Below are 27,108 nucleotides of genomic sequence, written 5' to 3' on the forward strand. Positions count from 1 at the left end.
AGCCTTTTTTATTCTCCCTTCTCATGTCCTCTAGGAGTTACACTACTCCCAAACTAGTGCTCACACTCCCCACAGCTTCTGCCTTTTTCAGCTCCTCTCATATAATCTAAAATGGCCACAACTGGCTCATTCTGTTAAGAGAGCTAGAGCAAAAAGTATGAAAAACTGAGAGTTTACTGTTTATTCTTTTTAAATGATAAAAGTAATTAATTTAACAAAAAGTTTGAAAATATTAGAAAGATGGTAATTAATGTAATATTTTTCTCTCCTCACCTATCAAGCTTTCAATACCCCTTGACTGGAGATAGTTTTCTAATAATGAAGGGTTTTTTTTTGCAAGATTTATTAAAATGCTAACCCCTGGATTCTGACCTTTCCTGTTTTATTTAATAATAAAACAAGAATCATTTTAGATCCTTGTTACTTTCTTTTCAAAATAATATTCTATCTCTTCTTACCAAATAACTGTACTAGTTAAGACTCTAAAAGGATGATAACACTAAGCATTTGACCTTGTTTAATGCTTCCATTAGATTAACTGCAACGCTGCCATTTATGGGGCCAGGCTAGGACCCTGAACACACTGTATCACTGAGCTACATCCCTAACCTTAAGTTTATGACATTCCTTAACTGCTAATGCATTCTTTGCCTTTTTCTGTTTCTCAGTGTTGTTGTTGTTTTTAAACAGGCATGCATTTTGACAAGTATCTTTTGGACATATAATCATGTGGATTTTGCTTTTAAATATTAACCCAAGGCACAACATGAAGGGAATTCTGTGTGTTAAGGAACTGATGAGGGGTTAGGGATGGTTCATGGGGCTTCCTTATTTTACTCACTGAAGTGGACACTGCAGGTAGAGCACTGAATACTATTGTAACCAGAGCCCTATCACTGCTGTCCATTTCTGACTAGAGAACTGACTCAAGGTTCCTAAACTCCATGTAGAGCGCAGACAGAACCAGGCAGACTTGAAGTTATTAATAGGCAATGCATTGGTCCCTAAGGTGTAGAGTCAAAAGCTGTCATTGTACCTGTTATGGCCACAGAACAGCGCATGGTTCATTGAGTGTACCCCAGTACTCATTAGGCGACTGGAGTGGCAGCTGTTAGAGAAGTTCTGGGGTGTGAATATTTTTCTGAATGTCTTTTGATACTGTAGGACGTATGCTTGATTCTCTGGACTTTCAAGAAAGTCCACAAACTAGATCCTATTGCTAATTATAGAAAACTTTTAACTATTATATAACTTATACGCTGTCTTAGTCAGGGTTTCTATTCCTGCACAAACATCATGACCAAGAAGCAAGTTGGGGAGGAAAGAGTTTATTCAGCTTACTTCCACATTGCTGTTTATCACCAGAGGAAGTCAGGACTGGAACTCAAGCAGGTCAGGAAGCAGGAGCTGATACAAAGGCCATGGAGAGATGTTTCTTACTGGCTTGCTTCTCCTGGCTTGCTCAGCCTGCTCTCTTATAGAATTCAAGACTTCCAGTCCAGGGATGGCAACACCCACAAGGGGCCCTACCCCCTTGATCACTAACTGAGAAAATGCCTTACAGCTGGATCTCATGGAGGCACTTCCCCAACTGAAGCTCCCTTCTCTGTGATAACTCCAGCCTGTGTCAAGTTGACACACAAAACCAGCCAGTACATACGCTAATGATTATGAAATGTTTTGAGCACAGCTTTATTTACTTTTGTTTTCTAAATAAATTTACAGTCTGATTACACAGTAATGAGAAAATATAATTTCCACTTTCTGAAATTAAATGTTTTCAGGGCCTAAATACATGCAGAATATTTTAAAATAATTCCCCAAAAACATGTAAAAGTGACTTTTCTATTATAAAGATGTAGTTTTTATAAATATTAATCATAATAAAATATACTACTCAAAATCTGTATGTGCTTAAATCTTCTTTGCATAATGAGACTGATAATATTTGCTTCTATTTGCATTTATTGTATTTTAGGCTTTTGATCACCTATTAACTGATTACATAATTCACGACCATTCTATCCTAATTTTTCATGATCAAAAAGTACTTCTTTTGTCTCATTCAAAAATTTTTTTTTGCACAGAAACCAGTTTCCTAGTATTAACAGCATGACCTAAGCTTTTTCAGAGCTGGCTTGTGTGTTTTTGTGTATTTTTCTACATTCAGATTATACTTTGTATTTTTCCTACATCACAATATCTAGCATAGTTTGTTGGGGTTTTGGTTTTTGTCCATTACTTCTGCTGTTGGGGTGATTTGAGACAGGTTCTTCTTTATAGCCCAGGATGACCTTGAATCTGCAGTGCTCTTGCCTACACTTCCTAAGTGCTAAGATTACCAGTGTGCAGCACAACACCTGACTGCATGCTCTCTAATCTGTACCTCTTTTAACACACTACAGTTAGAGTTAATTGTATCCAATCATTTTGTGTAGCAACTTTATTTTGAAAACTTTCATTGTTCCTTATAATCCAATGCTCTCCAAAAGATTTTTTTTTTTTTTTTTTTTTTTTTTGGCGGTGATGGGGATGTTTTATATCATCAACTATAGCAATTGTAGGGTTCTGCATGGTTACTGAGCTCTTACAACACAAAGGTGGGACTAAAGAACTGAGTCTTAAACTTTACCTCAGTTAATGTTACTATAATTTCAGTAGGCTTAAATAAGCTCCCTCTACCTCACCAAATAGAGCTACAGTCACCAGGCTCTTCTAAGTGCTGTGCATTCTAAAATATGTGGAAGAGTTCTATTTTAACTTTAGCTTTTTTTGTAGATGCCATATTATCTTAAATTTTAAAAGTTAAATTATGAAGCTTAAGAAAATTAATGTGCATATAATATCTCTTTTGTCTGCTTGCCCATCTCTCCTCAATTTTTGTATCATATTTTCGCATTATCATGAAAAATATTTGTAACTATATATAATATTTATATTCACTTTCTAACAATAATTCCTAGAGTGGTTTTTACTTACTTTTATAAACTCAATGTTCACTGCTAATTCATTTTCTACAACATATTATAGAATTCACTCTTATCTTTAATAAGATTACTGTAATTTAAAATTTTAATTGTAAGAAAAGATCCCTAAGATCTTTCAAGTTTTAAAGTCTGAGTATTGTCCCTGCATTTGAAAACAACTTACTTAACCATTTGTGAACTGTTCTTGGCTCTCCTCATTCTCTTTCTTATAGCTTTGCAGACACTGCCCCCATTCTTTGCTGACACTTCAAATGGTCATGAATGGCTAAAACCACACTTGGTCAAGTAGTCAATCTCTGGAGTCTGTATCTGTTTCTGTCACCTGAGTCTGTCCCCATGCCCGATCCCCACATTTCCTATCTAGTGTAGTCCTGGAATTTGCTATATTGTCCAAGCTGACTTGGAATTTATAAACCTCCTCTTTCAGTTTACCAAGTGCTAGGGGTGCATTTGCAGGCACACACCACCACACCTACTTAAGTGACTAGCACTCTTTTTTTTTTCTCAACAATATAATCTATCCAAGAAGCATTTTTAGCATTGGTCATTCTGTTACAACTTTTGTATGAATGAACTATGCTATTTGAAGTTGTAAATTTATTTCTTCATAAACCAAGGAAATTTTCCTATATTTTATTGCTGAATATTTTGTTTATCTATAAAATAGGGTTAACTCAACCATATTAAAGGTTTGCCCCTTCATTTCTATTAAATTACTTTAATTTTTACTTTTTGTTCTACATTACAATAAGTGTTTATTATATAGCAAGTACTATTCTAGAGACTTGGTTATGCTAATGAGCAAAAGACAAAGACTCATGCTGTCAACCAGCTTTTATCCTAACAAGAAATACTTTCGGCTTTGCAGGCTGTTGAGAACTCCTCACAGCTACTACACTAACAGAAAAACATCAAAGCAGAACACACACAGGTGGTGGGGGCTTAAGCTTAAACAAAGTTTATATGGTTGTTTAGCACTATTCATTCCTTTATTTTTTTAAATTTTTTAAATTTTTTAATTTTTTTAATTTCTTTTGGTTTTTCGAGATGGGGTTTCTCTGTGTAGCCCTGGCTGTCCTGGAACTCACTCTGTAGACCAGGCTGGTCTTGAACTCAGAAATCCACCTGCCTCTGCCTCTGCTTCCCAAGTGCTGGGATTAAAGGCATGTGCCACCACTGCCCGGTTTAATTCCTTTTTTTAAAAATACATTTCTCCGTTTATGATAGAGAATGAATGTTGTCTGATTCTCTGCCACGCCACCACTCTATGTGGGAGCACATTTCTGTGGACTTATGAAAGCAGGAAACATACTAGTCTTCACCAGGAGAAAGTATGCCCAGAAACTTGTCCATACTATATTTTGACAACTTATTTATTTTTAAAAAGATTTATTTATTTTATGTATATTAATGTATATAAGGTACACTGTAGCTGTCTTCAGACACACCAGAAGAAGGCATCAGATCCCATCACAGATGGTTGTGAGCTACCATGTGGTTGCTGGGAATTGAACTCAGGACCTCTGGAAGAGTAATCAGGGTTCTAAACCACTGAGCCATTTCTCCAGCCTCTGTTTTGACAATTTAAATGATGACATCTAGGATTTCTGAGCTAGAACTGACACCATGGGCTTTAGACTTTGGGAGATATTGTAGGAGGAAGAATGTATTTTACATGTCTGGCAGATGTGAACTTGGGAGGACCAGAGGGAAGACTGATCAGCTAAACACAAGGTTTGAAATATATTCAAGTGCTATTCTCTTGAACCTATAAACTTATTTTATGTGGCAAAGCTCTTTGTAGGTGTGATTTTATTGAAGAGTTTAAGACGGAAGCCAGGCGGTGATGGCGCATGACTTTAATCCCAGCACTTGGGAGGCAGAGACAGGAGGATTTCTAAGTTCGAGGCCAACCTGGTCTACAGAGTGAGTTCCAGGACAGCCAGGGCTACACAGAGAAACCCTGTCTTGGAAAAAAAAAAAAGTTTAAGACAGGCTGCTGCCAGAATAGCAGGGTGGGCTGTAGTACAATCACAAGTATAATTACTTCATTCACAGAGTGAAACAGGAGACTGGGCAGGATGTAGATGTGACAATGAAGTATGAGGCAAGAAGATGCAGGCAGCCTCCAGAAGCTAGAGAAGGCAAGCAAACTCCTAAAGTGGCCAAAAAGAGCTAGCCCTAGGCACACCTGACTCCAGCCCAGTAAAACTGCTTTTCAGAGATGTTTTGTATGTGTTAGTATATGATGTGTATTTGTATATGATATGTGTGCATGTATACATTCATGTGGGTAAGTACACATGAATACTACAGCAAGCATGTGGATGTCAGAGGAAAACCTGAGATATTGGTCTTTGCCTTTCATCTTGAAGTACCTTGTTGTTTTACTGCTCTACATGCCAGACTAGCTAGCCTATGGGGCTTCCAGGAACTCTTGTCTCTGCTTCCCATTTCACTATATATAGGGAGGTACTGGGGTTACAGATGCTAATCTACCACATAGGTATTGGGGATTCAAACTCAGGCCCACATATTTATATAGGAAACTCTTCCACCAAGAATTTGTAAAAAGAGTAATCTGTGCTGTTTTTAAGCCACCAAGTTTGCAGTTCTAAGTTAGCAGGTTTGTAGTAATTTGCTACAGCATCATTAGAAAACAGGCTTGGCTTTTTTGTTGTTGTTATAAAAAGGATCAATTAGTAAATGTTTTAGAATTCTTTAGTCTATACATCTCTTCAACACTACTCAAATCTTTCATAGCCTAAAAGCAGTCATACATAATACATTAAAAATGGGTATAGCTATATTAAAATTTTATTTTAAAAAGATTAAGCAATGGTTCTAGCCATAGTCCACAGTTTCCTAAGCCATGCTTTATAACTGTCTTAGCTTCCCTGTATGTAGAAAAGGTTCACTCCAAAAGGCTTATATGGGAATGTGCTAAAAGAACTGAAGCACAAGATAGATAGCAGGTTAGTAGGTAAAATTAGGATAAAGAGATGTTCTCCAGTTTGCAGCTAGTTAGTTAATGAGTAATTGTATGGTTGGGATATGAAGTGTTATCCCAAAAGGCTCATGTGTTAAAGACTTGGTGGCCAGCTAATGGGCTTTTGTGCTCTCCTGATGGATTAGTAGTATGATGCCATCATTGAGAGGTGTTGGAAACCTTAGCAGGGAAAGCCTGTCTGGAAGAGGCAGTTCACTGGGGGGTATGCTTTGAAAGGCATATTTTGTCCCAGACTTTTTTCTCTGCTGGGTATGAGACCAAAAGCAGGAGAGCCAAGGGACCATAGCCTGAAGCCTCTGAAACAGTGAACCAAGGTACATCTTTCCTCCATTCTTTTAATCAGGAATGGCAACACAGATGTTAAAAAATGACTGACAAAGCAATTTTCTAAGAAGCCTTTTGCAATACATCCCAGAGCCTCTGGCTAAACATTAGCCTTAAGCAATTCTCCCACATTTCTGGGGTATACAGATATGAGTTATATGTAATCCCACAAGATAGGAAACAAAATACATAAGCCAGAAATAGGACACAATTTCTCACTATACCACAGCTAAAATCAAAGAAGCCTGAAACAATGTCACGTGGCTCAGAAGCATCTAATAGAGGATGTATGTACATCCTTCGATCTACATATCTCTATTAAGTCTAATCTACTATTGAAGATTCAGGATGGTAACCACCTACTATTTCAACCAAAGCCCAAACACAGAAAAGTGAGCAAAACACAGTATGAAATCTTTGTGTCTACAACTTATTCTAAGGCTGTAACTCATGTCCATCATTTTTTCCTATGCTATTTATTCTATTCCTCCTCTGATCTTTAGTATATTCATCATCCAGTCTTGTTATCTCATCTAGTCCTGTTATCTCTCAAACCTATATCCCACAGGATATGAGCTCTTTGTCGGATAACCCTAGTTGGACTATTCCCAAACACCACTGCCATAGGCATAAAAGCACCAAAATGTACTCAAGTGAATAACACAAATCTGAAATACAATGGTATTTGCTGCCACTACACAGAATCCAGATCAGTTTATTAACCTCTGTAAGTGGACTAGCCTACTTTACCTTTACTAACATGCTGACTTCAAAGTGGCCCTGCAGTCGTCATTCCTCCTGACCCACTGTATACTTTACTTCCTGTCCCAGGCCTTCATAGATATGGGTATATAGGGTGCCCCTGGTAGTCAACTTCTGATTCAGAGGTATATAAAAGAGAAGTGTAGGGATAGTTCTGTGCTGAGGAGAGTCAACAGTCAACAGGAACCAAAAGGCAATAGTTAAATGTTTCTGCCTTTTATTCCTCAACTAATGAAGATCTTTCACCTACATCACAAATGGGAAGGGAGTGCCGCCTCAGTCTATTTCTGGTGATATGAAGAAATACTTTAGATTGAGTTAATTCAGAAACTCATTTGCTTACAGTCTGGAGGATGGGAAGTCTAAGATCAGGTACTAATAAATTTAATGTGTGGTGGGACCTGGTCTTTAAAAATGGTACTATCTAGGTGGTTTCAATGGTCAAAAGGCCTGAAAAGAAAGAGGAGGTGCTATGAAGCTTCTTTTCAAACAGCATTGGTCTCTTAGGTAGGGTGTTTAAGATCTCCTAAAATCTTTTCTTCATATTACTGCACTGGAACTAAAACACCATCATATACATGCCATCATATACTGCTTCCTAGAACAGTGCTTCTCAACCTCTCTAATGCTGCAACCCTTTAATATAGTTCTTCATGTTGTGATGACCCCAACCATAATATTATTTCACTGCTACTTCATAGCTGTAATTTTGCTATTATGTTATGAATCATAATGTAAATGTCTAACATGTGGAATATCTGATATGTCTCCCCTGAAGAAAGGAGTTATGATCCATAAATTGAGAAATGCTGTCCTAGAGGAACTCTATAACCTAACTGGGAACCATCTCTAATTAGTACCCCTCAGTAGGCATCCCACCACTCCACTGGGCTGCCTGCTCCTCAGCAAAATAAATTATGACAACCATTATATCTCATATTCATGTCTATATTCATACTGTGTTGTCATAAAATAGGTGGCAATGTTATACAGTATATTATGTTTCATAAATGCAGACATACCAAGGTCAAACCCTTGGCTTGTTTTATATTTCACAGTGTTTTTAGTTATTTCCAATATCCTACTTCTTTATGTAGATCCACATTTTCATTACTTTATTCTGACTGAAAAAAACTTTTCTACTTATATGTTAATATACTAGAAGCAAAACTACTTCAGCTACTGTGTATCTGAAATTGCCTTTATAGCACTTTAATGAAACATATATTTGCATGTGTATAGTGGTGTAGTGTGTGTGTGTGTGTGTGTGTGTGATATTGGGGAATATACAGAAGTGAAGAATCATGTATGTTACAGTGCATATGTGGAGATCAGAACAAGGTTAATGTGTCTTGGCAGTGCTTATCCATGTTGCATGATGTGACTTTACTGAAATTTTGGTTCTGAGCATAAAATGCAAGACCTTGCACGACACAGATCATAGGTGTCAACAAAGCTGTCTCAAGCACACTGGCTCAGATTTGAGAGTATTGTGGATTATGAACTGCAGTGCTTTTCCTGTAGAAATAAAAATTTCTGCCTTTATAAAAACAGAATTTATAAAAAAAGCTTCAAATTTTGATATTTTCCTATCATAATTCTATAACATCTTAGTATTAAATTATTATATCTTTGAGTTGTTTTAAATTAGAATGTTTGATTCCACTCTGAGACATTGATTTGAATTTCAAACACTGTTAACTGAATTTCAGATTGAAATTAGAATGTCCAAAATGGCTCCAAACACACAATCTGTCCTACACATCTGTGCAAAGCAGCATTCTCAGAGCTGACAATTATAAAGTAAAAGTATTAATCAACTCTAAAAAATCATTGAAGATGTTCCACATCCTATGGTCAAATATTCAGCTAAAATTTAATTCTTTACATAAAAGCATATCAATAGCATAAAAATTTGCTCATTATTAACAAATGGTAAAACTAATATGTATATCAAAGTTGCTGTATAGTTCTTTATATTACCAGTAAAGCTTTTATTATTACTCCTATTTTAATGTCCAGAGTTATACATTTTAATTGGATAGACATTAGCAGTTTTAAGTGGGAAACAATAAAGAAGCTGTGACATAGCAGGGTCATCATCCATAAGCCATTTCAGCTTTCTGAGGAAGCCCTCTTCTCTTCTTCCCTGGTGGCTGCATGAACTACACTCTATCAGTACTATGTAAGGTTCCTTCTACTTCACTCTTACCAGCCTTTATTCTGATTTAATTGTTTGATAATGGCCATTCTGACTGGCTCTTGATGCACTTCTGACTTTTACTATCCTGATGCCTGAAGATACTGAATAGTTCTTCACATATTTATTGGCCATTTGCACTTCTTTTGACAAGTGTCTTTTCTTATCATTTATCCTTCTTTGGTTGAATTTGATTTTTTTTTTATGTTATGTTTTCTGATCTTTATCTATTTTAGACATTAATTGCTGACAGTTCCCTGCAAAGCTTCTTCTCCCACTCTGTAGACTGGCTCTTCATTCTGTTGTTTCCTTGCTGTGAAGCTTATTGAATTTGACATAATCCTGCTTCTCAATTCTTGCTTCTGTTTTCTGGGCTACTAGAGAGCTATTTGGAAAATCATCACCCAGACCAATGCTTTCTTCTAATAGTTTCAAAGTTTAGGATCTCATACTAAAATCTTTGATCTATTTTTAGTTTATTTCTTTACAAAATAAGGCACCAGTTGTCAAAAAGGCTTTTTCCCAAAGCAAGCCTTCAGCGTCTTCTTCAAGAATCACTTAGGCCAGCCTGGTCTACAGCCAAGGATACACAGAGAAACCCTGTCTCAAAAAAAAACCAAAAAAACAAAAAAACAAACAACAAAAAAAAACAAAACAAAAAAAAGAATCACGTAGATACAAATGTATGGGTTTGTTTATTTGTTTATTTTGGTTTTTCGAGACAGGGTTTCTCTGTGTAGCCCTGGCTGTCCTGGAACTCACTCTGTAGACCAGGCTGGCCTTGAACTCAGAAATCCACCTGCCTCTGCCTCCCAAGTGCTAAAGGTGTGCACCACCACCGCCCAGCTCAGATGTATGGGTTTATTCATGAGGCTTCTGTATGTCTATATTTGTGCTGGTAATCAAGTACTGCAGATACTTTGTTCTTTCTGCTCAGTATGTTTTGGCTACTAGTCATGTTCTATTGCTGTGACATTATGACCAAGACAACTACCATCAATGAAAGCATTTAACTGAGTGCTCACTTACAGTTTCAGAGGTTTAATCCATTATCATTATAGCAGGAGGTATGGTGGCACATAGGCAGGCACTGGAGCAGCTGCCAAGAACTATAACTTGATCCATAAGCTGGGAGAAAGACTCTGGGTGTGGCAACGGGCTTCTGAAACCTCAAGGCCTATGCCCACAGATCTAATTCAGTCCTAATTCAGCCTGCCCAGAGTCCAAGAACAGAATGCATGAAACTTGCTATTGATTTATTAGTCAACAGCTTTAATGCTTTTTCTCCCCAATTTACTTGCTATTATCTATTGTTTGGAGGCCTCAGTAGTTTCTTTTGTATTTTTACTGAAGTTTCTTGTTGTGCCACTATGAAAGATAGACTACACTGCCCTTTCTTTATCTTGGCTAGAATTCAAAGTCCCTGGCTTTCATTTCTATTCACTATTGTTCATTAGGCTTTGGAAAGGATGTTTATGATATGGTATCATTTTAACACCTCTCTTCAAGAGCCTCCATAACTTTATTTGAAAAGGGAATAAATGCTAATTTAAACAATCAGGTTTACAAACAAGGCAGGAAAAAACAAAGGAAAGCAGACACAGAAATGCTTCTTAACACCCGTTAAAGCACCCCTTTCACCCTTCCCACCATATGACTTCCCCAAAACAGAGAGGAAGGTAATATCCTGAGAATTTCAATGCCCTTACTAAAAGCAGATTATGTTGTTTACCTTCTGCAACATGCCTATACTGAATTTATATAAGTGGAAGATACTGTTCCAGTTTTAACAGTATGAGCTATGACTTTTAGATATGACTCTAAAAGGGATTTATCAGATGGGCAGTGGTGGTGCATGCCTTTAATCCCAGCACTCGGGAGGCAGAGGCAGGTGGATTTCTGAGTTTGAGGTCAGCCTGGTCTACTGAGTGAGTTCCAGGACAGCCAGGGCTATACAGAGAAACCCTGTCTCAAAAAACAAAAACAGGGGCTGGCGAGATGGCTCAGCGGTAAGAGCACTGACTGCTCTTCCCAAGGTCCTGAGTTCGGATCCCAGCAACCACATGGTGGCTCACAACCACCCATAACGAGATCGGACGCCCTCTTCTGGTGCGTCTGAAGACAGCTGCAGAAAATTACGCCAGAGTGAGTGGGGCTGGCAGAGGTCCTGAGATCAACAGCAGCCACACACATAATGGCTCACAGTCATCTGTACAGCTACAGTGTACTCATACACATAAAAATGAAATAAAATAAATGTTTTAAAAAAACAAAAAAACAAAACAAACAAACAAACAAACAAAAGGGATCTAACATGACTGCCCTCCAAAAGACCCAACTAGTAGCTGAAAGAGTCAGATGCAGGTATTTGCACCCAACCAATGAAGAGAAGCAGCTGACCCCTGTTGTTGAATTAGGGAAGGCTGTAAGAAGCTGAGGAGAGCAATCTTGTAGGAGGACCAGCAATATCAATTAATCTGGACCCTCGAGATCTCTCAAACACTGGACCACCAAACAGACAGCATACACCAGCTGATATGAGGCCCCAAACACATATACAGTAGAGGACTTCCAGTTCTATGTTCATTCAGAGATGATACAACTAACCCTCAAGAGACTGGAGGCCCCAGGGAGTTTAGAGGTCAGGTAGGGTAGGGTTGGGGGCATCCACATGGAGATGAGGTGGGGTGGGAAGGAGGTGTGGGATGTGAAGCAGTCAGAGGGTGGATGCGGGGTGGGGGTGGGGAATGGAATATGGAGTGTAAAAAAATAAATGAAAAATAAAATAAAAAAAAGATTGCTAGACAATAGTCTTATAACCACATACACTAAACAAAAAGCATTAACATATGTTGCTTGATGAATTACAAGGGCTTTTTTTTTAATATTTGGAATGTGTAAGTTTGTAGAATTAAGAACAAAGGATTGTAGACATCTATAACATTGACAGTGTCATAAATAAAATAACTGCTTGTCTAAAAAAAAATTCTAATGGTATAAAGGTCAGAGAAATACTTAAACACGTGTGTGCTGAACAACACATTAAATACTAGAACATACATACAAAACAGTTCTTTAAGAACAACTAAAATTGCTAAACTTTCAAGGAGAATAGGACAATCAATACACAAAATACTAAGTGTCTGAACTATGCAGAAAAGGAAAGAAGACAATTCTAGGCAGGAAAAGAAACATGTAAAAAGATACATGGTATCAAATAGCATTAGGCGTCTGACCAACAGAACTGCACTGACTTGAACTCCCAGGATTCAAGTGTTCCCCTGACCACAGGCAGAGATGACTAAGCACTTCTTAAGTACAAACTGGAGAACAGACGGGAGGCAATTTAGGACTATAAAGTTTCTCAGACCCAAAGATGGTAGAACTTCAAATACTAGCTGGAAATTCATTTTTTGAATTTGAAATGAAAATGTTAGTGAAGATCTATGAAAACAATGTTTTACCACAGAAAAGACTGACCATGTCCCTGACAGCCACTTCTCAAACTAGTCACAAGGACAACTGAGACATTCATTCACGCAGACAAACTGGCTCATGTTTGAATGTTCTTCATCAAGTACATGGAAAGACTTAGCTTTCCTAAAACTATTTTTATCTCCCAACCAAAATCCATGTTAACTCTAATAACTCAAAATTTTGGCATGATTACAAACTCTACAACAAATCACAATTTATGAACTACTTATTTATGGAGACTAACGATGTTAACTTACCACAAACTGATACCCATCCTTTCTTATTTCTCTTTCCTCATTGCTGTAACTAAATACTTCACAGAAACCAACAGGACTTGTTTTAGTTCATGGTTTCAGAGGATTCCGCCCACAGTGATGGACAGGATATAGCAGAGCAGCTGAACTCATGATGGGCCAGGAAGCAAAAGGAAGGAAAAGGACAGCATTCTGCTGACTCTCTCCCTTTTTCATTCAGTCTGGCTTCCAGCCTGCAGGATGATACCACCCACATTCTGGGTGGATATTCCTTCCTTTAATCCCAGCACTTGGGAGGCAGCATCTCAGGAAACAACTTACTAGACACATCCAAGTTGTGTGTCACTAGTCTTCTAGGTGTTTCTAAATCTGCTCAGATAAGCAATGGAGATTTACTATCACCCCTGCCAAACATATACTACTCCCAAGGTTCAAATGAAGGATATTCTTTAGAACTCAACTCCCAAATCAAACACACTCTTCAGACATAGGCCTTCACATACAACAGTATCACCAGACATGGTCTACGTGACCTACTTTAAACCATTAACAAAATCTCTTTAAGTTATTCTTTAACTGAGTTGTAACATAAACCAAAACAGTCTGAGTGTTTTGGCAAGTGTGATAAGCATGTAAACACCAAAAATAAACTACTGAATATTTGTATGCTCATAGAAAGCTCCTCATGCTCATTTTTATACAGTTGCATCGAAGCCACCACACTTGTAGCTTATACCAACACAAATGAGTTTAGACTGTCTTTTCGATTTAAAAAGTAAAACCATTCTTTGTGGAGTTTTTTGTTTTGTTGTTGTTGTTCCAACACGTCAGTTGTAAAGGTTTATGTGTGCTGTTGTCTGAATCACCAGTTTGTTCCTTTTGATAGCTGTGCAGCACACCACTGCAGAAGTAAATCACATGCTTTACCCATTCTTCTACACACAAGCACTTGGATTATCTGTGGTCTAGACCTATCACGAATAAAATTGCTACAAAATTCTTAAACAGTTTTGTACATAGGCATATATTTTCATTTTCTGTGGGTAAGTATCTAGAAATATTACTGGCCACAGGGTTATTACAAATTTAACTTTACAAGAAACTGTTTTCTAAAGCAGTTACAGCTGTACCACAGTATATGAAATTTTCAATTGTCCTACATATTTTATACTAGAGAAAAGTTTTGTTACTGTTTTGTTTTTTTGTATTGCCATGTTTTTAACTATCCTATGACACAATAACTTATTAAGGTTTTAGTTTATATTTCCCTGATAATAACAGTTCCATATATTTATTACTAATTCATACTTAGGAAGTATCTGTCTTCAGATTTTCTTGCACTTTCACACACTGTCTATGTGTAAAGAATGGCTACCTGCACTGTTTGCTTTCTAGTCGTAATGTAACAGATTACCACAATCAGAGGCGTAACAGCACATATCTATTTTCTTACAGTTCTGCAGAATTAAAGTCCAACATAGTTCTCATTACATCATGTGATCTGGCCACAAAATCACTGTGCCATGAAAGCTCCATCCATTTCATCTGAAAAACACATTCACCCCATCCCAAGCTATCTCCAGACTATAGGATCAAGTAAGCAGTATCAACATATTACAGTATCAAGTCAGTCTAAAAACCTCATCTAAACCTCACTAATTCAAAAGTCTAAATCTTATTATCAAATCGTCAAATTAGATTTGAATGAGACTCTTGTCATCCCTGATGCAGTACTCCTTCCTATCTCTGGATCTGTAACAAAAACAAAATGTAAGAATGCCACAGTATAATAAGTACAGATGTGTCTATTTAAAAATAGAAAAAATGGAAAGAAAAAAGTCACCGGCTCTGTGGTGGCTAGTGCTAACTATCAACTTGTCAAATCCTAGAACTACCTGGAAGAAGGACCTGTGCGTATGTCTGTGGGGGATTATTTTGGACCTTCCCACTGTGGGTGGCACCATTCCCTAGGCAGGAAGTCCTGGGCTGAATACTAAGCGTGAATTTGTTTATTGTTGTTTTCTACTCTATGAATGTAATGTCACCAGTTCCCTCAGGCTCCTTCTGCTGTGACTTTCTTGTCCTATTGAACTGTAACCTGCAACTTTGAACTTTAAAAATAAGTGGGCAGCTAATTCAAATTCCTGTTGCTTTGATATCCTAGCAATAATGTTATTGTAAGCCAAATAAACCATTTGTCCCTTAAGTTGTCTTTTCAGGGTATTTTATCATAGTAGCAGAAAAAGACACTAAGATAGCCCTAAACAACTTTAAAATCTAGCCAGGAAAAGTGCTTAAGCAGAAGTCTAAATAGTTCTCTCAGTGTCACTCTTTAGATCTACCATGCAGCCATCCACTTCCACTTGATCATAAAGTACAGTTAACATGTACTCAAAACTGAACAGGCCTATTAGCCTATTTCCCAAATGCTGAGTTCAGAAGTGTTGAAGGCTTCTTTCACTTTGTCCTCTGTATACCTTCAAGTCAAAGTCATAGTGTTTCTGCTGGCACAATATACTCAAGCATCTTGCGGGTCTACCATATAAATCCAAAGACTCGCTGCTTTAGACAGAGGCTCAACCACAGATCTGGCCTTGATAAACTCATCTCTATTTTCAGCTTCTGCTTAAGTGCTAAGGGAATCATGAGCCTCATGGGTGACCTCTTTAGTTCCAAATGAAGACTCTGACCTTTTGATCTAATTTTTCAGCACTGACTCCTTTCACTGTTTCTCAGTAGCACACTTTCATGATAGTGACTCTCTTAGTGTTAACACCCTATGCCCTTTTGACAGACAAAGAATTATCAAGTCCTAACTTTTTGGTGTTTTGTTGTTGTTATTACTTCTTCAGGTTTGTAGTGGTTGTTTTTTAGACAGGATCTCACGTAGCCTAGACTGGCCTCAAATCTGCTATGTTGCCAAAAACACCTTGAACTCCTGATTCTCCCAAACCCTACCTAAAGAAAACCAGATCTTTTTAAACAGGTCTCTTCTCAATTTGCCTTCTTCCAAATTTTACCAACCACATAAAAAGAAGTCAGAATTCATCTTCAACACCGCTTGGAAATCTCATCAGCTAAAATCTAAGTTAATTTATTATAAGCCATACTTCTCACATAATTACAGAACATAACTTACTAAGCTTCCTGCCACTATAATAAAATCACTCCCCCTCCTACATTTTCCAGCTTCTTCATTTTCCAATGACTCCTGACTATCAACATCTTTAACACCTATGTTCCCACTGATAATCTACTCAAGGTGAGTTTAGATACTCTTTAAGGTGAGATTTTCCTGTTCTGCTCCTTTAACTCCTGAGTCTTACACAGTGACTGAAATACATGTTTCCACTAACAGTCTGGGGCAGTGGCTCTCAGCCTTCCTAATGCTGCCACCCTTTTATACAGTTCCTCATGCTGTGATGACCCCAACCATAAAGTTATTGTTGTTGCTGTTTTATAACTGTAATTTTGCTACTGTTATGAATTGTAATATAACTATCTGTGTTTTCTAATGGTCTTAGATGACCCCCAAAGAGGCCCACAATTTGAGAACCACTGATCTAGAGTTTTCCTAACCTGCCTTCCAAGTTCCAAAACTACTTTTGGATTTTCTGTTATAGCAGTAACTCAACTGCTATATTAGTAATGTGTTATATCCACGTACCTAATCCGTATTACTTTTTCTACTTTACTATTGCTATAACAAAATATCACAAAGTTAGAGGGGTAGAGTAACATTCATTTTATGTTGTAGTTAGTTTACAGTTAATGAGTTGACGTCAAAAACAGGTCTTACTGGGCTAAAATCAAGATGTTTGAAGCCTGTATTTTTAAAGCTACAGGGGCTCCTGGGTTTGAGTATGACCTGGAAAGGTTCAGATGCTGGAAGCTTAGTGCCCAGAATGGTAGTATGGAGGTGGTGAAGCCTGTAACAGGTGGGACCCAGAAAAAGGTAATTAAGACACTGGGGACACGCCCCCACAAGTGATTATTAAAAGTTCTCTGAGGACATAGCTATTTCTGTGAAATCAAGTTGTTATAAATTAACAACAACAACAACAAAACCCAGAAATACTGGCTGAATAAATCCCTCTGATTTCTGGTCTTACCACCTGATCTTATATATATTCCTCCCAATACGATGCTGATTATATTATAATCCATGAAGCCCTCAGCAAAGGCCAAAGAGACGAAGCTACTCAAATGAATAAGAAATGTCCTTCATCAGTTCAGGTATGTGTTTGAACACTTGGTCCCTCACTGGTAGTACTATTTAAGAAAGTTATGGAACCTTTAGGAGATGAAGCCTTGCCAAAGGACGTGGGTCACTGGGAGCAGCAGACCTTGAGGCCTTATAGGCCAGCCCATTTCTTTTTTACTATCAGCTTCTTGAATGTGGATGAAAAGTAATCAGCCAGCCCCCAGCTCCTGCCACCATGCTTCCCTGCCTGCAGCCATATCTCCCCACCAAGACAGATTATAACTATCTGGAACTGTGAGCCAAAACAAACCTTTCTCTCTGAAGCGGCTTTTGTCAGGGTATTTTATCATAGCAACTGAACAAACAGAGATACCAATCTTGGACTTTTAGCCACAAATGAACTAAACAATTCTCTCTACTTTTTAAAGAACCTGGCCACAGGCATTGTTTTAGCAACAGAAAATAAAGACAGGATGAATCCATTTCTTCATTAGTTCCAACTTCAGAGGTCACATGTGCTCTGTGAATCAAGACCTCTTTATTTTCAAATCTTTAACAGCATCTCAGACTTTGCTTGCATCATATCTCTTGACTGGCACTCTTCTGTCTCCCACTTGAATTTTTATAAAAACATGTTTTGTTTTGTGTGTGTGTGTGTGTGTGTGTGTGTGTGTGTGTGTGTGTGTTTGAATGGCATGAGGATACCAGAAGAGGGTGTTGGATCCCTTAGAGCTAGAGTTACAAATGTTGTGAGCTACCCAGTGTTGATGCTGGAAACCAAACCTGGGTTATCTGGGAAAGCAACAAGTACTCTTTACTGCTGAGCCGTCTCTCTCTAGCCCTCTACTCATTTTTAAGAGTACTTAACCTTTTAAAGGACTACATGAATAAACCAGAATACTTCTATCAGCTTTAACTGCCCTTTGCCATAGAATATATCATATTTACAGGCCCTGAGAATTTGGACATGGGCATCATCAGGAGACAATTATGCAGCCCACTATGCCTAGTAATCACTTAAGAGCACTAGAAGTAAACTCTAATTATATCTTATAAGGCTCAGAGGGAAGTATTAACCACTGAAACAAATGTCATTATTTGTCTTTTAAAATCTCAAGAATTTAGGGAATCAATAAACGTAACTGGAGGCCTACTATTTCTTGTTTGTGGCAGACACCACTAGTTGGCTAATTCAACACTAATTTTCAATCCCTTCTCCCTTGCCTGCCCCTAGTACTTGGACTATAAAAACGAAATACTTACTTTCTGGCCTCCTAAGGATAGTCATATAATATAGATGTGCCAAATGAAATCTAAAAATTGCCTGAGGAAATGCTACTGCATTCCAGATACAAGACACAGATGGTGCTGGCACCCCTTGGCCCCTTCCCAGTAGCTCTTCTGCTTGTGCATGGGACACTGCCAGTAATTCAAGCAGCTATTTCGCAGTGATGGAGTATATCCAAAAGAATCCAAGTGATACTAGTCTTGCCATTATAAAATGGTTGCAGCAACCAGCTAGGCTGTGCCTCCAGACTTATACATGAGGGAAATAAATTTTCATCTTGTTTAAGTCACTATTTACATCTGCTTTTCTGATATTTCCAACTGAAAGCTTTAATTGAAACTGTACTAAACATAACTAAACATAAACTAAACATAAACATCTTCCTTCAAAATGTAGTTTGTTTTATGAAAACTACATTAAGTTAAATGGGTTATACTTAATCTCTTACACGGCAACTATTAAAAGTGTAACATGATGCATTTTACTATAAATTATACAGATTTCATTCTAAGATATTTAGAAATTACCAAACATTTAAATGAAATATTAGCCATAATTTTAAGCAGCTGAAGATAAACTACTATTAATATAATTAGTGTATTTACAACATATTCCTGCATACATATACATAAAATAGTTTTTAAAGTCAGACTATATAGAATATACAGATTAAATTCATCTTCCACTTAGCATTATATTTACTAAGGAATTTTTCATATCATTAATAATCCCAAGAGCTTGAAACATTTCCTATGTGACTATTACATTCCTAATTAAGTAATTTTAACAACGATAGACATACAACAGATAATAATTCAGAATGTATTACTGAGGATGAAATTCATTAGTTATAAATGCAGCTTAAGAACTTTCTAGGCAGACAAAAGTCAATTTTCTAACCTCTGTGTACCAGAGCATCAGCCCCTTGTAGGCATGCACTGCTACTTCTTTGCTTTCTGACCTGATGAGTAAATACACTATACTTCAATCTGAAATCTTTAATTTATTTATTTTGGTTGTCAGTGACAGTGACTATCTAAAGATATTTAGATCTTTAGAATGGTTACTTTGTGAACTATCCCTAAGTAACTTTTTAAGGATAAAAATTTTTTATATGTAAAATGATAATCATTTGATTTTATTTGTTGTACTAGCCACCTTACTTCAGTAGAACAGTTCCTTTTTAGTTTTACTTATATTTATATTTATTTTTATGAACTCAAAAAATGTTTTTATGCCTAGTGTGGTACCGCATGCCTTTAATCCCAGCACTTGGAACATAGATCTCTGTGAGTTCAAGGCCAGCCTGATACACAAAGCAAGTTTCAGGATATCCAGGGCTATTATACAAAGAAATCCTGTCTCAAAAAAACATGAAAAAAATTTGTACTTTATGTATATGAATGTTTGTTTGCAAGTGTGGTGTGTGTGTGTGTGTGTGTGTGTGTGTGATATGTGTGGGCCTGGTGTCCACAGGGGCCAGAAGAGGGTGTTAGGTCCCTGATAACTAAAGTTACACATGGCTAGGAACCATAATGAGTGCTGGGAACTGAACCCAGGCCCTCCACAACAGCAGGAAGTAGTCTTAACCACGGCAGCATCTCTCCAGCCACTACTGTTATACACTTTAAAAAAGAATCCACAACCTTTATCCTTTATATCCTTTTTCAGGAAGTTTTTATATGATGACAACTGTGTTTTCGAAAAGAACTGTTTAAGATATAACATTCTTGCAAATTTTTATTAGCAGTCACAAAGGAATATCCAATCAAGAGAGTAACCAATATTTTATATGACAACTGCATTTTAGAAAAGAATGATTTAAGATATGATATTCTTATAAATTCTTATTGGCAGTCAACAAAAAGAGAACAAATATTCCATAATTAGTAAGTCTTTTGTCCTTGACTCTTGACTACTCACATACCTGCTTGTGACAATGATCACATCCTCAGAGATGGTGGCCATTTCCTTGATGGTAAGGTAGCACATTCTCCTCAACGTTTGCTGAAAGTGTATTTATAAAGGTAAAAGATTGTTGTAAGAAGCCTTCTAAATTACTGTAGGTGAGATAGCAAGTATATTAAGAGAGGTATCCTTCAGCCAGCAGAGTGGCTCATGGGTAAAGGTGCTTTCCACCAAGTCTGAGAACCTGAGGTTAAACCCTGGAATCCGAATGCTGAAAACAGAACAAACTCCCACAAGCTGTCCACTAACACCTATATTAAAATCAAATAAGGAAGCCAGGCGGTGGTGGCGCACGCCTTTAATCCCAGCACTTGGGAGGCAGAGGCAGGCAGATTTCTGAGTTTGAGGCCAGCCTGGTCTACAGAGTGAGTTCCAGGACAGCCAGGGCTATACAGAGAATCCCTGCCTTGAAAAAAACAAAATTAATTAATAAATTAATTAGTTAATTAAAACAAGTAAGGGAAATATTCTTTAAAATATCTACCTCTAAAAAAAATCTATTAAAACTACATAGGTAAAAATATTCAAAATACTATTTCTTAAACATAAATACTTGATGCAAACTGTAAGCCAGCCCCAATTAAACGTTCTCCTTCATAAGAGTTGCCTTGGTCATGGTGTCTCTTTACAGCAATAGAAACCCTAACTAAGACTCCTCTCCACTTAGTGAATACCAATGTTTCTCCTAAAGTGACTCAGTCCTGGATAATCAGTTTCCATTTATGTCAGCAACATTCCCAGATGAACACGAGGATCCAAAGTGAGATGGTAACAACAGTAAGGGTTCCAGCCCAAGCCTCCTCAGCGGGGATCTCGGCCTTACTTGCAGACCCCAAGCTCCTTCAGTCTGTCCAGCCTCTTTCTTTTTCTTTTTTTTTCGAGACAGGGTTTCTCTGTATAGCCCCGGCTGTCCTGGAACTCACTCTGTAGACCAGGCTGACCTCGAACTAGGAAATCTGCCTGCCTCTGCCTCCCAAGTGCTGGGATTAAAGACGTGAGCCACCACTGCCTGGCCTCTTTCTTTCTAAGTATCTTCAGTGTATTTTAAGTACAGAAACTCATATACATCAGACTCAGTTTCAGAGTGTAAGCTATAGAGAGAACCTACTTGACACCACTGAGCCAAAAGAGAAGAAAAGAAAACAATGGTTCTCAGTATGATTTTACATGCAGGAGGGAGGGAAGGGAGAAAAGAAAAGAGGAGGGAACATATATCAAAGAACGAAAAGTAGGAAAGAAAAAGTAGTAAAGACAAGTTTGAATGAAAGGAAAAAGCTGAAAAGATATATTTCTATATAAAAATATACTTAGAAATATACATATATATGACATGTCTATGTTTATATATTCATATATATGGTAAGAGTATATAAGAGTATCAAATTTCCCATAAGCAGGGAAAAAATGAAGATGAATATTAGATTTTGATAAGTTCATGAAGCAATTTAGGATAACTGCCAGAAACTCTGAAAATATTATTTGATATGTCACTAGTGTTCTTCATTTTGTTGCCTTTCTTTTTTCTTCAGTTCAATTCAGGCAGATTCTATCACTATCTTCAAGTACACTGATTTTCCCACTCACCTTTCTCCTTTCTCTCTGGTATCCCTTCCTAAACATTCAAACTTTCTAGGCTTTCCCACTCCACTTGACCTTCCCTTGCCTGCAGCCTGCCTCTGGGCAGCTAACGGTACAATCCCAGGGCTCATCTTGCTTGCTCCCCTTCTTCAGATCACACCCCTTGCATGCTGGATACACTGTCTGAAAGCTGCTCTTTTGTCTGCTCCTCTAGTATTTATGATAGTAGGGCAAACCCAGCCCTTTACATAGCTGGAAGCAAAACAGAAATGAGGAGTAATCTATACAATAGGACTCTTCTTTCCCACCTCCTTTCCCACTGACGTCACAACTGACTCCTAACACTGCTGCAGGAGAGCTAAAACTATAGCTCAACAACAGTCTGCATGATTTTGTTCTTTACAGTGACTTGTCTGGTTTTACCCAGTTCTGCAGTAAATTTCTGTAAACATTGTGTTCTTCATTTATATATAGTGGTTACACAAATCTATGCGTTTGTCTTTCTTAGCTTCTCTTCTCTTGTTCTTATTTTCTCACTCTCTTGCTCCACTTTTTCAATGGGTCACATTTGTGATATAGGGTAGACTTGAACTCACGAGGTAGCTAAGAATAGCCTTAAACTTCTGATCTTCATGCCTCTACCTCCCAAGTGATTACATATGCATACCATCCTGCCTAGTATAGGAAGGTCTAGATATTAAAACCCAGGGCTTTATGCATGCAAGTCAAGCACTCTACCAACTAAGCAATTATCCTCAGCTCATTCTATTTTCCCCAAATTACTTTGGAAGACAAAAATTAATAGGGAAAAACAGTCCATGAATCAAAAAGCTTGCTCCATGAAGATGTTGATAAGGTTTAAGCCTCTAGACAAAAATCTAAGGAATACAAAAATATAAAATTTAGCCATATCAAAATGATAGACATCAGTACAGATTCTACAGACATTATTAAAAAGGATTATGAATAATTCTATTTTCCATTCTTCCACAAACACACATATACACACACACACACACAGAGCCATGTTCTGTGGATCTTCATCAGGAAAATCTCTTAGCATCTTCAAACTCTTCTATAAATGTTCCTACCCTCTCTAATTGAAATTTTCCCTAAGGATTGCCCACAACTTTCTAAATGGTGGTGGTTTTCTTTCTCATGGCCCCCAGACAAGGAAACTATTCCTCACTGCCTTTTTAGTGATACCACCTTCTTTCAGTGTGCTTCCTACCATCATTCATGATGACAGAGACTCATTGTAATGTCACAGCCTTTATCAGTGACAGCCCTCATGTGGCTCCGACATCCCTACATATCCTGTCAGCACTCATAACCCATTAATCCTATAACCATTTGCTAACCCCATCTATGGTTCAACACCAGGTACCTGACTGCAAAATCGGATCCACATATAACCTTGCCTGACTTTTATAATAGCAAGTCTGTAGGCCCTACTCCAACGTGAAATGCCTACTTTTCTAGTCTAATTCCTAAAGGAAATACCTATTCCCATAATACTCATAGTGGCTCTGCTTCTCTAATTGATTCCTAAATTGCTAGTATAGGAAGTCATTAAAAGGAAGCTCGTCCTGAAGGCTAGGAATGTGAAACTGCTTCTCTTTCTGAACTAGAAGAATCTAAGTAAGTAGTCAATAGTATTAAATAGCATAAATATTTAAATTATCATTTGCAAAGACCTACAGAGGACAAAGCTTTGGGCAAATAAGCAGTTGCACATTCTAATAAAAATTTGGTTGTTAAAACTCAAGATGTTAAAAATAACTTGTTTAGGGGCCAACAAGATGGTTCAGCAGGTGGGTACTTGCTACCAATATTAAAGGCCTGAGTTCAAACATCAGGACCTTCATGGTGGAAAGGGAGAACTGAGTCCTACAAGTTGTCCTCTGGCTGCCACAGAGGCACCATGGCACGCATACACATGCACACCACACACATACACACACAATTTTTTTCTTAAAAGAAAATGATAAGTTTAACAGGTTTAAATGGACAGCTGAAAGTCTAGGAAGGAGCCAGAGATCTTCGCTAACTGCTGTATAGCAGAAAGCTTTTTCCATGGCCATAAGGCCACAGAACTGGGAAAGCATATCCTGCAGGAATTTTAATTTAAAAACAAATTCAAGCCATACCCCTGAAGACCTAGACTAGCACGGAAAAGAATCTGGAAACTGAGGCGGGAGCAGATGGGCAGATTCTGATGACGGTCCCTGAAACCCCAAATTCTGCCAAGAATCTTTTGTCAATAAAAGTAATCTTTGAGGGGATTGCTCTCCCTTTGCCTGAGCATATATTAAAGTCTCCGTTAATGTAACTGTCTTATTGGGGCCTAAAGAACTGCTTCTAAAATCCTTCATTATCTAGACATAGAGAGTCCTGGGAACTGAACACAAAATGTAGCCTGTGCTATGTATTACAGAATCCAACTCCCTGTACGATTCTGTATTAAACCTGGGCTGAGAAGCAATGTGTCACATTGAGAAAACAAAAGGAAAGCAGCAGCTATTACACTTGAAGCAGTGGGGTGACCTAGAGTAATGAGAGGCAGCTACAGAGATGCCAACAGGCTTGCTGAGCCCCACTCCAAGTTCAGCTCTTCTCAACTGCCAGCCCCACTGGCCAGCAATCCAGGTCCACTCAAACCTTCACTAGGAACTGACAGATGTGAGCCTCTAGGTATGACCTTTCCCCCAATGACTTCAGAAACAGCTTTATACTATATACTTTAATTCGTCCATGTTCACATAGTTTTAAAAGTATTGATACGTTTTATAAAGATAAACGGTTTTAAAGTAATTTTAAACATTTTAAGCAACTCTCTTTAATTTGGAACAGTCTACGTTCCCTAGGGAAAATAAATTGTTTCATCATAAAGAAATAAGAAAGACTTACGTCATTAGATTGAAACAATCGAGTCATTGCAAAGAAGGCTTCTGTAGCTTCCATAGTTCCGAAGTGTTCACCCTAATAAAATTTAAAAGAATTTTTTAAACTAAAAAATATAGATATTAAGAATTTTCTCTTTATTTCTCATTTGATTCAAAAATCATTTGAATTCAGGAGGAAGTCTCTTTATAAACATTCTGCCTCATGGCAACTTTTCTGCTTTCAATTTAGAAACCTGCAGGGGAGGAAAAAACCCTGAGGGCCATTTAAAGACTTGTTATTTAAAATACTTCAAAATAGCACACCACTCCTAGAAGTTCTGGAATTGTAGTGTCTACATTTTTAACAGAAACTCCTTACATTTCCTTTAAGGATATACCAGGAGGCAAAAATAGTAAGTAGAATTTCCAATCTGCATTGCATGATAAGGTCACACAACCTACAAGCAGGGCTTGCACTATGTGCATTTCCACAGTCTTATGCCTGGCCCATGTCCAGTATAGGGCAGGTGCATCATAGATAGAAAACTGAAAAGGACTGCTTATGAGGAATCCAAGATTATATGGCAAAACAGGATTCAAAACAAAAAAGAAGGATCTAGATTCCCTTTAATTTTGTTTCAAGGGCTGCTATAGATCCCCAAACACTGACCCTACACTTTTTAAAACTCTTAGAAGTATGATTTTGATCTTACAACATTTAATGGGAATAACAGATTATTCAAAATACAGTCCCCTTCAGAGAACTCTTGGGGGAGGAGGACATTTTTCACTCAGTAAAAGCTCCCAAGCATGCTAATGCTGCTGATCTAGCAGTACATGGCTAGAGAACTTATTCACTAATTTTCAAAACATTTCTAGTCATAAACTTAAAATATTACCATTTCAACACTTACTTCTTCCACTAAAGTAATCCTATATAAAGTATTAGGCTTTCTTTTAGATAAAATACAGGTAGTCTTACATCCATTTGCCATGAGTATAAGAATTTTGATTTTAAAAAAAAATGTTTTAACATGGCCCGGGATGAGGGAGACACCTAAGAATCAACAGGGATGATCTTAGCTGTGACTCACTACATCGGAGATATGGAACCTGAAGAGGCCACCTCCTATAGACACACAGGAACCCCAGTGAAGCAATAGAGACACCAACTCACCCACAAAACCTTCAACCCCAAATTTATCCTATCTAGAAGTAAAGCAGGCACGGAGGAGGGAGCAGAGACTGAGGGAATGGCCAAAGAATAACAGACCTAACGAGACCCATCCCGTGGATAGGCACCAATCCCTAACACTATTAATGATACTCTGATGTGCTTACAGACAGGAGCATTTAGTGCTCTGAGAGGCTCCACACAGCAGCTGACTCAGACAGGTGCAGACACCCAAAGCCAAACAGTGGATGGAACTTGGGAATTCTTTTTTTTTTCTTTAACTTTACTTATTTCCAAGTCCTGTAAAGGTGTATTTTAACCTGGTTTTTGTTGTTGTTGTTGTTGTTGTTGTTGTTTTTCTTTTTTTTTTCTTGGATATTTTCTTTATTTACATCTCAAATGTTTTCCCCTTTTCAGGTCTCCCTTTGGACACCTATCCCATCCCCCCTCCACCTGCCTCTATGAGGGTACTCCCCCACCCACCCACCCCAAATCCCCTCTTCCTGCCCTGGCATTCCCCTATACTGGGGCACTGAACACCCTCGGGCCCAAGGGCCTCTCTTTGGAGCTTGAAAATTCTAACAGAAGAATAGGAGGAAGGATTGTGGGTCTGGAAGAGGATAGGAACTCCACAGAGAGCCCAACAGAGTCAACTAGCCTGAACTGTCTGCGTTCTCAAGAGTCTGAACCACCAACCACAGAACATACACAGGCTGGACCTAGGCCACACTGCTCATGTGCAGCAGATGTGCAGCTTGGTCTTCATGTGGGTCCTGAACAACTCACTGGAACAGGGGTTATCCCAAGATCTGTTGCTTCTCTGTGGGATATGTTCTACTAGCTGGCTGCCTTGTCTGACCTCAGTGGGAAAGGAAGTGCCTAGCCTGGCAGAGACTTGAAGTGGCAGGGTTGGGGGGGTAGGAATACCCAGAAGACCCCACCCCCAAAAAGGTGAAAGGGAGAGGGGAGGAGGAAGGATTGTGGGAGGGAGGGACTG

General features: G+C 38.1%; 1 protein-coding gene across 4 annotated transcripts in view; it reads right to left on the reverse strand.

The window, feature by feature from the left end:
- Copg2 (COPI coat complex subunit gamma 2) overlaps positions 1-27,108 on the reverse strand; it is a 118,772-nt gene that overhangs the window by 87,113 nt on the left and 4,551 nt on the right. For all 4 annotated transcript variants that reach the window (XM_031381440.1, XM_031381438.1, XM_031381441.1 and 1 more), the window contains exons 4-5: positions 24,963-25,034; positions 20,434-20,513 (exon numbers count right to left, since the gene is read on the reverse strand). In XM_031381440.1, the coding sequence (XP_031237300.1) occupies positions 20,434-20,513; positions 24,963-25,034 (152 nt within the window). The remainder of the gene's footprint in view (positions 1-20,433; positions 20,514-24,962; positions 25,035-27,108) is intronic.

This window comes from Mastomys coucha, unplaced genomic scaffold (assembly GCF_008632895.1).
Source record: "Mastomys coucha isolate ucsf_1 unplaced genomic scaffold, UCSF_Mcou_1 pScaffold20, whole genome shotgun sequence".
Taxonomy (NCBI): Eukaryota; Metazoa; Chordata; class Mammalia; order Rodentia; family Muridae; genus Mastomys; species Mastomys coucha.